The sequence below is a fragment of the Ascaphus truei genome, chromosome 2 (assembly GCF_040206685.1).
Source record: "Ascaphus truei isolate aAscTru1 chromosome 2, aAscTru1.hap1, whole genome shotgun sequence".
NCBI classification, from domain to species: Eukaryota; Metazoa; Chordata; class Amphibia; order Anura; family Ascaphidae; genus Ascaphus; species Ascaphus truei.
In genome coordinates, this window is record NC_134484.1 from 346097783 (window position 1) to 346115113 (window position 17331).

The following is a 17331-nucleotide window of genomic DNA, read 5'->3' on the forward strand; positions in this document are numbered from 1 at the left end:
ATACACACACACACTGATACACACACACACACACACACACACTGATACACACACACATCCACTGATACACACACACACCCCCACTGATACACACACACACCCACTGATACACACACACACACAGATACACACAGATACACACACACACACCCACTGATACACACACACCCACTGATACACACACACACCCCCCCACTGATACACACACACCCACTGATACACACACACACACACACTGATACACACACACTGATACACTCACACACACACACACACTCACACACACCCACTGATACACACACACACCCACCCACTGATACACACACACCCACCCACTGATACACACACCCACCCACTGATACACACACACCCAGATACACACACACCCAGATACACACACACACACACACACACTGATAAACACACACCCACTGATACACACACACCCACCCACAAACACTGATACACACACACACCCACAAACACTGATACACACACACACACACACACTGATACACACACACACACACACTGATACACACACACACACACACACACACACACACACACACACACACACACACACACACACACACACACACAGACCCACTGATACACACCCACACCCACTGATACACACACTGATACACACACACACACACTGATACACACACACACCCACTGATACACACCCACACCCACTGATACACCCACACCCACTGATACACACACCCACTGATACACCCACTGATACATACACACACACACACACACTGATACATACACACCCACACACACACCCACACCCACACTGATACACACACACCCACACACCGATACACACACACACACACACACACACACACACACACACACACTGATATACACACACACACACCCACTGATACACACACACACACGCACGCACACACACTGATACACACACACACACACACACACACTGATACACACACACCCACTGATACACACACACACACTGATACACCCACACACACCCACTGATACACCCACTGATACACACACACACACTGATACACCCACACCCAAACACACACACAAACCCACTGATACACACACTGATACACACCCACCCACTGATACACACACATGCCCACTGATACGCACACGCCCACTGATACAAACACACCCACTGATACACACACACACACCCACTGATACACACACACACCCACTGATACACACAAACACCCACTGATACACACACCCACCCACTGATACACACACACCCACTGATACACACACTGATACACACACACACCCCCACTGATACATACACTGATACACACACACACACACACACACACACTGATACACACACACACACACACACACACACACTGATACACACACCCACTGACACACACACACTGATACACACTGATACACACACACCCACTGATACACACATACGCCCACTGATACACACACACACCGATACACACACACACCCACTGATACATACACACACACTGATACACACACACACACACACACTCACACACTCACACACACACACACCCACTGATACACATACACACCCACTGATACACGCACACACACACACAGATACACACACTGATACACACACACAGATACACCCCGCCTCCCCCTGCACCGCCCGCCAGCCCCTGCACCGCCCGCAACCGCGCAGCAACCACTGCCCGTCCCGAGCCCATCTCCCACACCAAGGGGACGGGGGAAGTGAGCGCCGTTGGGCAAAGCTGTGAGCGACAGGGGACAAAGCTGTGAGCGCCGGGGGGCAAAGGTGGGAGCGCCGGGGGGCAAAGGTGGGAGCGCCGGGGGGCAAAGGTGGGAGTGCCAGGGGGGCAAAGCTGGGAGCGCCGGGGGGGAGGGGCAATGGTGGGAGCGCCGTGTGGCAAAGGTACAAAGGCAGGCGCACCCCCGCTACCACCCCCCCCCCTTCCTGGGACCCGGGACAGAAGGGGGACACTCACCGCGCACAGAGGAGCCGGGAGCGGGAAGACAGACACACTCACGTGTGCTCTGCACAAAGTGGCCCCGCCCCCGGCTTCCTCTGACCTGCTTGCGACCAATCCCCTGCGGGCCGGCCGGCATTCTAAGTCCCGCCCCCGGCATTCTCCTTCATTCAGTCCCCCCGGCAGCATTCACACACACACATAGAAAATACTTACCGGCCGCCGCATTTTTCTCACCGCCGCTGCCCCGCAATACCGGGACCAGGGACAAAACCGGGACGGAGCTAAAATCGGGACAGGGCAGAAACAACTGGGACTGTCCCGGCAAAACTGGGACTGTCCCGGCAAAACTGGGACGAATGGTCACCCTAAGCATGTCAAACTCGCGGGCCACATGCGGCCCACAACGAACATATTTGCGGCCCAGCCCAGTGGTTCCCAATCTGTGCGCCGCAGTGCCCTGGTGCGCCGTGGCTTGCCTAGAGGGGGAGTGAGTGTCAGAGAGAGCGAGTGTCTGAGAGAGAGAGTGAGTGTCTGAGAGAGAGAGTGTGTGTCTGAGAGAGAGAGAGTGTGTCTGAGAGAGAGAGAGTGTGTCTGAGAGAGAGAGTGTGTCTGAGAGAGAGAGTGTGTCTGAGAGAGAGAGTGTGTGTGTCTGAGAGTGTGTCTGAGAGAGAGAGAGAGTGTCTGAGAGAGCGAGAGTGTCTGAGAGAGCGAGAGTGTCTGAGAGAGCGAGTGTCTGAGAGAGCGAGTGTCTGAGAGAGAGTGTCTGAGAGTGTGTCTGAGAGAGAGAGTGTCTGAGAGTGTGTCTGAGAGAGAGTGTGTCTGAGAGAGGGGGTCTGAGAGAGAGAGTGTCTGAGAGAGAGAGAGTGTCTGAGAGAGAGAGTGTCTGAGAGAGTGTCTGAGAGAGAGTGTGTCTGAGAGAGAGTGTGTCAGAGAGAGTGTGTCTGAGAGAGTGTGTCTGAGAGAGAGTGTGTCTGAGAGAGAGAGTGTGTCTGAGAGAGAGAGAGTGTGTCTGAGAGAGAGAGAGTGTGTCTGAGAGAGAGAGAGTGTGTCTGAGAGAGAGACAGCGTGTCTGAGAGAGAGAGAGAGCGTGTCTGAGAGAGAGAGAGAGAGAGAGCGTGTCTGAGAGAGAGAGCGTGTCTGAGAGAGAGGGAGAGAGTCAGAGAGAGAGAGAGGGAGAGAGTCAGAGAGAGAGAGAGGGAGAGAGTCAGAGAGAGAGAGAGGGAGAGAGTCAGAGAGAGAGGGAGTCAGAGAGAGAGAGGGAGAGAGTCAGAGAGATAGAGGGAGAGAGTCAGAGAGAGAGAGAGGGAGAGAGTCAGAGAGAGAGAGGGAGAGAGTCAGAGGGAGGGAGAGAGTCAGAGGGAGAGAGAGAGAGTCAGAGAGAGAGAGTCAGAGATACCAAGTGTCAGGAAGAAAACATTAATTTTATCGTTGTTCTTGTTCTTTTTTGTCTGAGAGAGAGAGTGTGTCTGAGAGAGAGAGAGTGTGTCTGAGAGAGAGAGTGTCAGAGAGAGTGTCTGAGAGAGAGAGAGTGTCTGAGAGAGAGAGAGTGTCTGAGAGAGAGAGAGTGTCTGAGAGAGAGAGAGTGTCAGAGAGAGAGAGAGAGAGTGTCTGAGAGAGAGAGAGAGTGTCTGAGAGAGAGAGAGTGTCTGAGAGAGAGTGTCTGAGAGAGAGAGAGTGTCTGAGAGAGAGTGTCTGAGAGAGAGAGAGAGAGAGTGTTTGAGAGAGAGAGAGTGTTTGAGAGAGAGAGAGTGTCTGAGAGAGAGAGAGCGTGTCTGAGAGAGAGAGAGAGAGTGAGTGTCAGAGAGAGAGAGTGTCTGAGAGAGAGGGAGAGAGTCAGAGAGAGAGGGAGAGAGTCAGAGAGAGAGGGAGAGTCAGAGAGAGAGGGAGAGAGTCAGAGAGAGAGGGAGAGAGTCAGAGAGAGAGAGGGAGAGAGTCAGAGAGAGAGAGGGAGAGAGTCAGAGAGAGAGAGGGAGAGAGTCAGAGAGAGAGAGGGAGAGAGTCAGAGAGAGAGAGGGAGAGAGTCAGAGAGAGAGAGGGAGAGTCAGAGAGAGAGAGGGTGAGAGTCAGAGAGAGAGAGAGGGAGAGAGTCAGAGAGAGAGAGAGGGAGAGAGTCAGAGAGAGAGAGAGGGAGAGAGTCAGAGAGAGAGGGAGAAAGTCAGAGAGAGAGAGTCAGAGAGAGAGAGGGAGAGAGTCAGAGGGAGGGAGAGAGTCAGAGGGAGAGAGAGTCAGAGAGAGAGTCAGAGATGCCAAGTGTCAGGAAGAAAACATTAATTTTATCGTTGTTCTTGTTCTTTTTTTTTATACTATACTTTTCTAAATAAACCTACGTTTCTATGAAAATTGAAGTTTTTGTTTTTTTGCAGCCCACCTAAACTTAAACCTTGTTTATTTGGCCCGTGTTAGCCTTTGAGTTTGACATGCTTGTCTTAAGGTATATAAACTAAATTTGTCTACGCGAGAATGATGTTTTAAAGGAGCAATCCAAGCAATATCCTAAATGTGTGTTTTTTTAAATAAATCAGTTCTGAAGTATTCGATAATCTTTACTACATTTTTTATTTAAAAATTCAACTCAATACCATTTTTAAGAAGTTTTAAAATACTGAGCAACTTTTGATTTCTATACCAGGTTTTAACACACCTCCCCAGCAGTGCAAGATTTTTGTAACACTTTCCTATTTGTGATAATTTGTTGCCAATATTCCCAGCATTTTGAGCTGCAAACTATAACAATAGATAATGTTATCTTAGTAATATAAGGATACATTGTAGCTGCTGAGTTACACTGACTGAAGGATTGATTTGAAACTGAAATGCAGCCATTTAGTAAACCCTGCGAAACAGGGTTTTGCTGATCGATCACAGGAGAACGAATTGAACTGATCAGCAGCTTAGGTAATTCGTTTTCAATAAATGCAATCAAAGGCTGCATATATTAAAACAAAAAAAATAAACAACATTTTTAAGCTGCTTGGACTGCGTCTTCAAACACTGTTGGTGTGGTCTGCACCCCATTGATACGCAAGCGTTAATGGAGGCAAATGTTGCTGACACACTGCAATTAGTAGAATTTACTGTCCAATAAAAAAGTACTTTCCATTATAGAACACTTTAAAAGGAACAGTCAAATTAGAGCAGTAATACTACTTTCCAACTTTTCTTCTCCCTTTCTTTTTTAGTATGCGTATGGGTACTCACAAGGGAAAAAAAGGGGGGAGGGAAAGGGAAAAAGTGACTCTCGCTTCAGTTTAGTGGATAAACTAATAATGACAAAGGTGCACAAGGGGAATGGGGTTATGTGGATTTGTAAAGAAAAAGAAACACCCTTTTGCTTGCACTCATTGTCTGAATTGATGTGATGAAAAAAGTTAATACTTATTATTTTATTTAATTATGCTACTTAAAATAAATGGGTTTAGACAGAACCTCAAACATACAAAACAAACCAACATAAGCCCACAGGAATGCCCTCCTTCAAACGCTTGGGGTGGTGGCTTTCAAAACGCAAAAGGCTATTTGTAGCCGTTGTTTTGCGATGAACAGTTGTTTCTACCTTGTTGTCAGTGCCCCTTGAGATCTTAAGATCTAAAAGGGTAATTTCCTGTGAGCCAATTTCAAACGTGAGATGAAGATTGATGTCATTGGTGTTTAGTATTTGAATAAATTCCGCAAACGACGCCCTTGTCCCCTGCCACAGGATCAGGACGTCGTCAATATAGCGGACCCACAATGAGATGTGATTGGTAAACACCTCATATGCTTCCTTGAAAACCACCTCCGCCTCCCACCACCCCAGATACAGGTTGGCGTATGTGGGGGCGCAGGTGGTTCCCATCGCTGTACCTAATCTAACTACTACTATTTTGCCTTCCTCGGTGATTCTCACCCCACCCCTGAACACAATTACTCCACAGATGTTTATTTTTTGAGCAATCAGTCACTGCAGTTTTAGTATAGTATAGGAGGCTATAATTTGATACGGGCTTTGACCCGTGCCTCAGGACTATATCAAACACATTTTGTGGGCCATTAAAAGACTGCTTTGGACTACATGACATCCTACAAAGAAATTTGCTGATACATTAAATATTGTGTGTCTAGGATATATGTTATGTCAGCATAATTAATACTTGAGTTTGGACCAACTTTCATGGTGATTACTTTATTGCATCTGTTTATTTGCATCGGATGCATTTCTCTGTGGTAATTTTAATTTAATGTGTGCAGCTTTGTAGCATTAAGACTGTCAGCTTTAGGTACCTGTTCTGATTTAATGCAGGTCCCTAATAATTTTAAATTAGTGCTGGATTTAGGAATTTCTTGATTACCTTCGTAAGTCCACTCACTGCAATTTAGTATTTATTTGAAGGGTATCAATTCCTGATCCAGTTTGTGTTAATATATGTTGGTTTGTTTTGTATGTTTGAGGTTCTGTCTAAACCCATTTATTTTAAGTAGCATAATTAAATAAAATAATAAGTATTAACTTTTTTCATCACATCAATTCAGACAATGAGTGCAAGCAAAAGGGTGTTTCTTTTTCTTTACAAATCCCTTTAGTATGCGTATGTAAAGCATGTGACAATGTATAATTCTACATTTTTACCTAAGCTAGTAATCGTTTGGTGCTCCTGTTATAATTCTGTCAAAATCCTGATGGTGTGCCTAACATAATGGCTGCTTCAGTCTAACTCAGCAGCTACAAAGTATCCTTATATTACTATGGTAACATTATCTATTGTTACAGTTTGCAGCTAAAACTGCTGGGAATATTGGCAACAGGAAAGTTTTGCAAAGATCTTGCACTGCTTGGGAGGTGGTTTAAAACTGTAGAAAGGATGCTTAAAAACTGATTACAAACGGCATTAAGAGTTGAATAAATAAAAACAGTCACTATTATCTAATACTACAGAACCGATTTAAAAAAATAAAAAAAAACCCATATCAGATTTCACACATTGTGCTCCTTTAAGGATTAAAGTGAACTACAGGAATGGCCGTGGGAACAAGAAGAAAGTTACAGTTAAATCTAGGTGACTGGTACTTGAAAGAAAAAACAGACTGCAAATGTAGTTTAAGTCTTTTAGATCATTTGTAATGTTTCAATAGTAACTACTGTATATAGTTTTTACAGTCATATTTTGGTAATAACATTGTCAATGCTACAGTCTACTGGTATTTATTATTTTGTTTCAATCAATTCTATTGCTATCATTAACCAGATTAAAGAGATAGAAAAAACATTTATTTTTTTACAGGAGAGAAATAAATCAATTGTTTATTTCCTCTGATGAAGCCAATTATTTAATATCATTATTACTACATTATTATAACACTCTAAGAAGTAGAAAAATATTAAGGATAAGTACTGTATGAGACGTTGAGGCCCCGGAGTAAAGAAAAACAGATTCGTTTTTTACTGGATTAGTAAAATGTTTATTTCCTCTTTCTGAGGAAGCAAATTATTTTATCAGTTTATAATATTGATGATTTCAATGTGTCCCCCTATACCCATCTGCCCCTTCTGCAGCTAACCAGTGCATTGTGATCAACAAGAAACATTTTTTAAATTCCCTCATTTTATATCTTTTAAACTCATATAACATTTTGTTATTAATATGGACGGTTAGCTTGAGTAGTGCAAAAACAATTAGAAAGAAAGGCACTTAAAAATATACATCGCAATTTACTATAAACCTAACTAAAAAACAAAAACTTTTCCTCATGTTATTACTGTATGACGGCAAAACTATTTTGATAACTTATCTTGAGATATCAATTACAGCTATTAATTATATTCAATCTGTATACCATTTGTTCTGTTTGCAGAATGCGGAAGAGGTACTGTAAAGTGATAGATCAGATTTCACATTGTTACATTTTTGCAGATAGCAGCTTTGCCTGTTCCAACAGTTCCATTTTTGCAATGGCTGAGAGGTGAACTTCGTCAGGACCGTCTGCTATACGGAGGGTTCGAATAGCGGAATACCTGCAACAAACAGACATCTTTCAGATGGGGGTGACGCTTCATACTACCAAGGGAAGTTACATGGTAATTCCTAATATTAAATCATTTATATTGTCTGTTAATCTCGCCATACAGTGAACTATTCCAAATGAGAATATCTCTCGTTAAGTACACGCCACATACTGTAGTAACTGTAATTGATAATGTGACAAAGTCAGTGCTCTTTTTATTGCAATCTCTGGATGTGCAAAAGTTTCAATAGTCCACCTCATTTCTCTGCTCTGCATTAAAAGATTACTCAACTGCACAACTGCATAAAACCTACCATTTTAAACCATTGAATAATTTGAGTCGATAATTACAATGGATAGGAAAATAATGATTTTCTACATTTTATCAAACCAGGTAATTCATATAGGTCACTTTTCCTCCCTGTGGTTGAGGCAACTAAAAATTAGATTGTGAACTCAATGTGGAAGGGACTGGCATTGTTTTCCCCCCTGCAAAGTACTATGTATATTATTACCATTAAACAATGTTGATGATTGCCATTCATTATATTTTCCTCACACCAGAGCGGGGTTTCTAAACTAGAGGTCGTTCTTAGTGGTTTCCATGGTTACACAAGATCATGTGACAGGCCTTGTTGTAAGAACTCCAGGTACAACATATCAGCTGGAGACCAGAAAATGTTAAATCAGGCGGCTTTTGCTTTATTGTAACATTTTTATTTCCAGTGTTCTCTTCGCTTTAGATGTATTTGCTTTCTTCTTTCTTACTTCGCCTCCACACCAAGTATATAGAAACAGAATGTAAACATTCCTGGTACTATACTGTAGTTCAGTAATACAGATGCAGCGGCAGTTATTCGAACATATCACAGAGCCGTTTTCGTGTGCGCTGCTGTACTCCACGCGGCTGATTTGTTTGAATTTCATGGATTCCGATTTCTTTGGGTGCAATTCTTCCCGTTTCCGTGGTAGAAATGAATGAATTGTAATGTGTACAGTAGAGTACTGTGTCAATTTGCAGGTGTTTAAAAACCAGAAAACTAAAATGCCATTTTCTGCACTCCATAAAACACGAGTCAACGCGCGGTAATAACGCGCCATGACATGGGTATTCCGAGGTAAACAACGCATGAAATGTTCGAATAACGGCCTGCTGCATCTGTATAATGCTCACTGCAGTGCTTAAAGCATAATCACAAACACTAAAATAAAGCAATTAATAAAAAGCACTACACATTTATTTTCTTCAGACTTATTCATGATACTTTGCCCACTTTAAATAACAACCGTTTTCTACAAAATATTCCTTAAAAGTACTCAAAGCCCTCCCTTGCAATCATGTACCTAATAAATATGAATGGTGTACTTTAGAATAATAGATTAGTTACGGATTTAAGAGGAGGTTCAGCGTGCTGTTAAGGAATATCTGTGGAGACAGTTGTTACTTCTGACCATGGTGTCTCTTTCATAGTTGGATCTCGGGTCAGTGGAAACCTTCAAACGTGATGTGCTGGACTGGTGAGAATATTATAAAATGAGGCACCAAAAAGTACATCTAACTGTTAGTACAGCATACAGTAAGTACATGCAAGTGTTCCCCGCACTCAAAGATAGAACACGAACTAAACATTTGTATTTTACTGCTGAATCAAGGAAGATTACATATAGAGGTAATAGAACCTCAAGTCACAAATACAGTACAAAATAGTGATAATATGCTACATTTAAAATGTGGTACACAAGAAAAATGCACGGAATATCCAAATCGTGTCCGTAACCCAATGGACTACACATGTCCAAATAATTCTGACCAGGGCAACTGATTTTTTTGCAACAATTAATTGGACAGCTTCCGGTTAGACGGGAGAAGGAACGGATACACGGCACAGTAGTCTCTTCACCTCTGGAACGGGGGTTCCGTCTAACCGGAAGCTGTCCAGCCCGTAACGGATGTGACGTGAGACGCCGTCCAACGCTGTCTGACTGTGGGAGCTTTGAAGGAAGACGGCCTGATCACCACCTCTCCCGATGTGAGATTTACTGCTTCAAAACTATCTTATGTGCCTATTCTTGCTGTACACATTGTGAGTACGGCCTCTTAAGCCTTTTCACTGTGATAAACCGTTTGCTGGTCTGCAATATGGTCTCTTTCTGCTGTGTTTTCTCATGAGTATCATCCTGAGTGAGAGCCCTCCTGAGTTCCTACACACCTTGTTCCCCGTAAATGCTGATTCTTCACCTGTTTTTTGTAAGTAGGCAATCTATATGAGCCAAGTTTCTTTGCTTCATCATACATTTGTGATTTTACTGCACCATCATTTGTTCATTTTATTTTTGGGGTGTTCCTGAATCATCGCTCCCTTCCTACCCTGGATGTTCACTGTTGCTTTAAGGGAATCTGTACAATTCCCTTTGAAGGTTGAGAATTTTTCTATTTCACCTTACACCCAGTTTTATTTATTCACTTCATATTTATGATCTCACACTGTTGTTGCTTAGCGCCGATCTAAACACTTGGGTTTTAAAGCTGCACAATAAAACATTTTTTTATTTATACATGTCTTTTTTTTTTTTAAATATTATATAATACATTTTTAACTCACACAATTTATACACACACATATACCCTCACACACACATTACCTTCCATCCCAGTCGCTCACAGCATACACACAAAAAGCGTGCGTCACGTGCATGCGCGTTCACACAGGCACGCGCATATGCGCACACACTATATAACGGCCCTTAGCGGTCTGTAACCACTATAGTAATTAAGGGGTTAGCCTCCCTCCAACGCTACCCACCCGGGAGGCTTAACCACCCTTCCCGGGGCAACTACCCCCACTCACCATCCCTGCTACTCATTGATTGGCACAGTGTTAAACCATGGCCATGGTTTGCCACTATGGCAACAAATGGGCAAGCTAAAAAAATAAAGAAAAAACCACAGCAACTAAATAAAACACATATTTAAAAAAAAAATAGAAATGCCAATAAACCAATTGATTGTGACAGTGGTACACCATGCCCATATAATATGACAGTCAATGGGCAACCAAAAAAAAAAATGCACCATAAATACAATACATTACAATTAAATAAAAACAAGAATTTGGAAACAAAAGCATTGCTTGTCACTGTGCACATCTATACCCTTAAAGGGGCATAGATAAGCACATTGGCAGTCAATGGGCAAACTAAAAATAAATACAATTCATTGCAATTAAATAAAAAACAACATTTGCCTAAAAATGCATTGCTTGTCACTGTGTTGATCTATACCCTTAAAGGGGCATATAAATATGTTGGCAGTCAATGGGCAACCTAACAAAAAAAATACAATAAAAATACACAAATACCATACAATCAATGTTTTTCTTACCTTTGATGTCTTCACCCTCCGATTCCGACTGCAGCCGGAATCTCTTGATCCTCGACGCAATGCTCCTCAACATCTGGTAAGTTATTTTCTTCTTTCTGCATTCTTCTTGTTATCCAATCCAATCGGGTGACTGTTGTCCTGTTGTCTTCTTGGCATCAAATGAGACGGGACAGGCCTTACATGAGGCCTGTGACGTCACATTTGCATATCAAATGGTACACCCCCAATCCGATTGGCTGGTGTACCATGTAACAGATATTTTTTTTTAAAGGATGTGATGTCATCAAAAGGGAGGGAAGCGAGCCAATCAGGAAGGCTATGCTTCCCTCCATTTAAAATGACTTCGCCCCCAAAAAATGGCTGCCAGCACATGTTAATCCAACCAATCGGATTGGGAGATATACCATACACCCCCAATCTGATTGGTTGTAGTACCATGTGACAGCTTACATTATTTTTAAAGGATGTGATGTCCCTCCCTTTAAGATGACGTCACATCTTTGAAAAAAATAGAAGCTGTCACATGGTACTACAACCAATCAGATTGGGGGTGTACCATTTGACACTCAAATGTGACATCACAGGCCTTATATAAGGCCTGTCCCGTTAAGAAGACGACAGGACAACATCGGCCCCATTGGATTGGATTACAAGTAAAGAAGAGAAGACTAAAGAAAGAAGAAAATAACTTACCGGAGGAGCATTGACTGTTGAGGAGCATTGCGTCGATGATCAAGAGGTTCCTGCTGCAGTCGGAATCGGAGAGTGAAAACATCAAAAAGGTAAGAAAAACATTGAATGTGTGTTATACAGTATGCATATTTTTGGTATTTTTATTGTATGTTTTTTTTTTTCAGGTTGCCCATTGACTGCCAATGTGTTTGTCTACAGTATGTCCCTTTCGGGCTGTGACGGATCAGGGGACTTGCGCTTCCCAATGTGTCCCCGTCACCCCTGTTTCCACTGCCGTTACTCCCCTCTCTTCATTACCTCCTCACTCTTCCCCTTCCCTTCCCCGCAGCCGTTCCTCTGCAGCTCATCCAGACGCGCGTTCAGACCACACGCGCATCCTCTGCAAGGTACGCACGCTTCCCCAACCACTCGCTCCCCTCCGCGGCTCTCTGCGTGCCTCTGTTCCTCCAACCTCCACATTACCTTGCTCCTCTGCTTCTCCATCCCTCTTGACTTCCCTGCCGAGCGCCCCCGCGGCACGGCGTCCCTCACGCGCACCGTGCACGCGCATCAGACCCTTACAGAGGGCGCGCGCACACGCTCCAGATATCTGTCTTCCCAGAAGCCTGGCTCCGCCCCCAATGGCTTACAAGCCATATTGAGTGGTTTCCCTGTCTCCTCCCCTGCTCTTTCTAACCTATCCCTGCAGCCTCTCACTCAACCCTCTGCTCCTCCTCTCTCCCCCATTGGTCCTCCTTCCTTTATAACCCCTATCTGTCCTCTGGCTCATTGCTCTGCATAGCTTTCCTGTGACCCCTGTGTGTGCAGTGTCTATGCCTAGCTCCCTTGTTTGTTTCAGCGCTGGTTCCTATCTCTGCTTCTGTTTGGATTCCCCTGGCTTGAACTCTGCTCTGGATACGACTACTCTGCTTTCTCCTGCCCTTGAACCTTGGCTTACGGACTTCACCACGCTGCTCTCTCCTATCCTTGAACTCTGGCACACGGACGTTACTACCCGAACTCTGGTACCCCGGACTTTGCAAGTATACGTTAACCCTTTCTTACCATGCCCGGCAACGCATTACCACACTCCGGGCACGCCCTCACTGCTGTGGGTGCGTGTTATAACCTTACCCACCTCAGTACTGGGGACTGGCCAGGTCTGCGGGCATACAGGCATTACACGCGCTATAGATAAGCACAGTGACAAGCAATGTATTTTTAGGCAAATGTTTTTTTATTTTATTTAATTGTTATTTTTTGAATTTTTAGTTCTTGTTTTTATTTAATTGTTTTATATTTTTGGTTCTTGTTTTAATTTAATTGTTTTGTATTTTTGTTGATTGTTTTTTTTTTTTTTTTAGGTTGCCCATTGACTGCCATAGTGGCAAACCGGCATGGTGTACTACTGTGCCAATTAATTGGTTTATTGGCAAATGCTGGTTTTATTTAAATGTAATGTGTTTTATTTTGTGCCTGTTTTTTTTTTTTACATTTCCCATTCATTGTCAGTGTGGCAATCCATGCCCATATTGGGGGCATGGTTTACCACTGTGCCAATCAATGGGTAGTGGGCTTGGGGGTGGGGCTAGTTGCCCCGGGAGGGTGGTCAGGCCGCCCAGGTGGGTAGCGGGGGTGGGGAGTTAACCCCTTAATTACTATAGCGGTTAGTAACCGCAAAGGTGATTAAGGGGTTTGTGGCCAGTTGTTTGGCTTTAAATGTAATGTTGTTGCCAACGGAGGATGGTGATGAGGATGGGGAGGAAGACTAGGACGGCCTCCATCCTGGCAGGGGTTAGTAGAACTTTCATTTACTTTATGCTGGCAGGTTTTATTTTTAATGGGCAAATGCGCTGTTATCCATATCTAGATAATAGTAATTTTGCCCATTACTGTACTGTATATGATGGTTGGGGGGGAGGGAGGGGGGGCATAGGGGGTTGTTGGGGGTACAGGGGGTGGGTTGTTTATTTGTAGTAGTAGGTATTTTAATGTTGTTTATTGGGAGTACAGGGGGTGGGTGAATGGGGGTACTTGGCTAAGGTTGGGTGGTTAGGCGAACCGGGTGGGTAAAGAGAGGGGTTAACCCATTCAATACCATAGCGGTTAACATTTTCAGTGCGATAGGAATTAAAAAAAAAAAAAAAGTATTGCAATTTTTTGACCGCACTTTAAAAAAATGGTGTTTTTTCTTCGTGAATACCGTTTTGCACCCATGTTTTTGTGTGCGGTAAAACAATGTAAAGTCGCTCGCCATTGCACGGAGTTTAGTGAATAGGTCCCATAATGTGATAGATGCTCCAAAAAAGGCTGTTTTCTGTAGCATGACTAAACATACACATTCCCACATATTTGTCACCTTCTGAAGGATCACTGATTCAGTGCCAGAGATATCTACTCACATGAAAGCTAATGGAAAGTCCTGGGAAACCCCAGCTCCTCCAAACACTTGAATTGCACGGTCAGCAACTTCACATGCCATTCGTGGAGCAACTACTTTGATCATAGCAATCTGTAAGTATAGCAAACATCCTTCTCAGTTGTATGCTAAAATGTGAGTCAGACATGTTTAACAAGGTCAAATGACATACTGTATGTACCCTGTATACACAAAGGAAGAAAGGAAGCATAATACAGATGGCTGTTAAAGCATTATATTCAGGTTTTATCACTTTACAGCTGTTGGGTTGACAGCTTTATTTGTTCAAATTATTCATATTGTTCCCACACATATCAAACCCAGATTGCTGCCAAAAAGAATTATAGTACAGTAAATGTGATTCTACAACACAAAAGAGAGTCGGCATTACATTATCCTTGAGTTCTATAAATATAGAACAGTATCGGAGAAGGGAAACTTTTTATTGTAGCAAGTGGTGCATTAGTAGTGAGATAATGAACTGCTTACTTATATCGTACAGGCATACTGTAGTAGCACTGCCCATGCACATGTACGGGATGTAACACACGTGATCCAAATTTTGTACAAAAGGCTTGCCGTTTGTTGAATATCATAGTTATTAAGAACCTGTTTTAAATTGTAAGCTTTGTAGTCATTTTTTGAACAATAAAACTTGAAAACTAAAACTGGAGACAATTCCGGCAAACTGTGCTGGTCAAAATTTTGGAAATTCAAATTTCTAATGATTTCCTTGAAAGTACAGTACTTGCAAAGAGCTCTCCACGGATGTACTATGTGACAAGGTCGCAAAAAAAAACTGTTGGAGACAGATACACAGATGTACACTTGTGAATTATATAAAGTATATAGATGTCCATTTAAAGCGCTGGAATCACAATACACCTATATTGCACATTATTTAGTTAATTCCTACTTCATAAAACAGATATCATGTCTATTAAGCATCGAAGTCAAGTGGCCTTGACAAATATTTAAACATTTCTAAAAGTACGTTAAAATGATGCATCCACAAATAAAGGCCCTCGGAACAAAGGCTAACATTAGGTCATATGGTGCCTTAACATTACATTACTTTAGAGCAGTGGTCTCCAAACTTTTCACTATGAGGGACACATCGTATATTCTACACATTTGCGTGGACCAAAAGAAAAAAAAATCTTTTTAGAATTTGTATATATTTATATATTTTATAAATGAATAAATACGTTTTATTTGAATCTTTTTGGGGTAATCAGCATGATATGATTCCGAACAAAAGAGAAACGTGACAATTACAAAGAAAGGATGCCGTGCTTACACTGGGAATTATATATAATGAGCAAAAATATATATATTTCAAGTTGCTGCGGACCGGATAAAATCTTGTGGGGGGGCCTGATGTGGCCTGATGTAGTTTGGAGACCCCTGCTTTCGAGCATTCTAAAGAGGCAGGTTTGAATCAAATGCTTACTCCCAGCTGTTAAAATTGTATGTATGATACTGAATATAGGTTACCTTTGACTGTGCTTCACAGTGCGGCAATAATGTTGTGTGAACAGTGTATCTCACATTAATATCACATCCATCTTTTATGACTCTGGACAAAGGAATTTCAAAGCCCAGCTGAATTCAGAACCCCTTCAGCCTACATCAGCATCGCCCAAAAGGCTGACAGTCTTTAACGGCAGCCAAATGGTGTCAGCCGATGGCTCCCTTTCGCTGCTCTTGCAGCTGCTCGGTTACAGAGTTGTGGAAAGTCTTCTAACACAACACATATCCTACAGTACCTCTTCTAACACATTTCAACCTTGTCTGTAACTGTTACATATGCTCATAATCATATATTATCTCTAACTGTCCATAAAATGTCTGTAAATTTAATGTATAACCTCTGTTCATTTAATGCAACATGTATCTGTCACCATAACTCTGTGCCCAGGACAAACTTGAAAACGAGCGGTAACACTCAATGCATTACTTCCTGGTAAAACATTTGATAAATAAATAAAATACTACAACATACAATGGCATGGGGGAATTTTACTAATGTGGTAGCCATTGTTGTTTGACATAAAACTGGCGTTTGGAATGAACATTGTGGAAGGACTATTGTGTTAACATAGGACACCATGCTGGTAATCTAATGTAGTTACATGGTATAGTAATGGTCCTCAAATGGCAACATTACAGCTCCATTAATAGGGCTCAAACAATCATCTCGTCCAGAACGAGAGAAAAATTGGGTAAGATGAGTGGTGCTGAAAATACCACAGCTGCCAAAGAACTATGGTATGGTACTATGGTAGTAGAGCAAAGCTTGACAGGATAAACAGTTGCCACATGTTAATTGACCTTTGGTAATTTCCTAGTGAATATCAATGATCTAAACATCAGTGTCAGCCTGTACTTTGCATTCTGAAATGATATGTTTGTTATACTGCCCAACACACTTTGCTACTTAGCAGCAGCTACGGTTAGTGTACCTCTTTCCTCGCGCGTGCACTGCCAACTGTGTCTACTGCTTTGGCCGCTCTCAGTGTCAGCAAGCGTGCCTGCTCAATAGCAATGCGGCTTTCAGCTATCCAATGTGCAACCACTTCCTGAGTGGGAAATAAAACACACTAGTTTCCACGACATACAATTTATGACAACCTGGGTTCATTCTGTAAACGAAGTTGCTTTGATTAAAATATACTGTATGACAGGAGAACAAATAAACACAATGCTCATGTTCCCTATAAATGTTAATACTTTTGAATTGTTGCACAAGGTTGCTGTTTTTTCTAAACAGGAAACTGTGCATCTGTTTCCTGGAGGAATCAGCTGTGCTTCCCTGCTGTATATCACGTACTGCCATCTGTTTACCTGCACTGCTCTTTATTCCCCAATTAGCAGATGTCTGAAGCACTGTGTAA

General features: G+C 42.6%; 1 protein-coding gene across 3 annotated transcripts in view; it reads right to left on the reverse strand.

The window, feature by feature from the left end:
- Positions 1–7089: 7089 nt before the first annotated feature.
- The window catches only part of ACAD11 (acyl-CoA dehydrogenase family member 11), a 91459-nt gene continuing 81217 nt past the window's right edge, over positions 7090–17331 (reverse strand). For 2 of the 3 annotated variants that reach the window (XM_075586775.1, XM_075586776.1), the window contains 3 exons: positions 16900–17016; positions 14418–14527; positions 7090–7971 (listed from right to left, as the gene is read on the reverse strand). In XM_075586775.1, coding sequence (XP_075442890.1) covers positions 7857–7971; positions 14418–14527; positions 16900–17016 — 342 coding nt within the window. In that variant the 3' untranslated portion in view covers positions 7090–7856. The remainder of the gene's footprint in view (positions 7972–14417; positions 14528–16899; positions 17017–17331) is intronic. The other variant, XM_075586774.1, reaches the window with a different exon arrangement.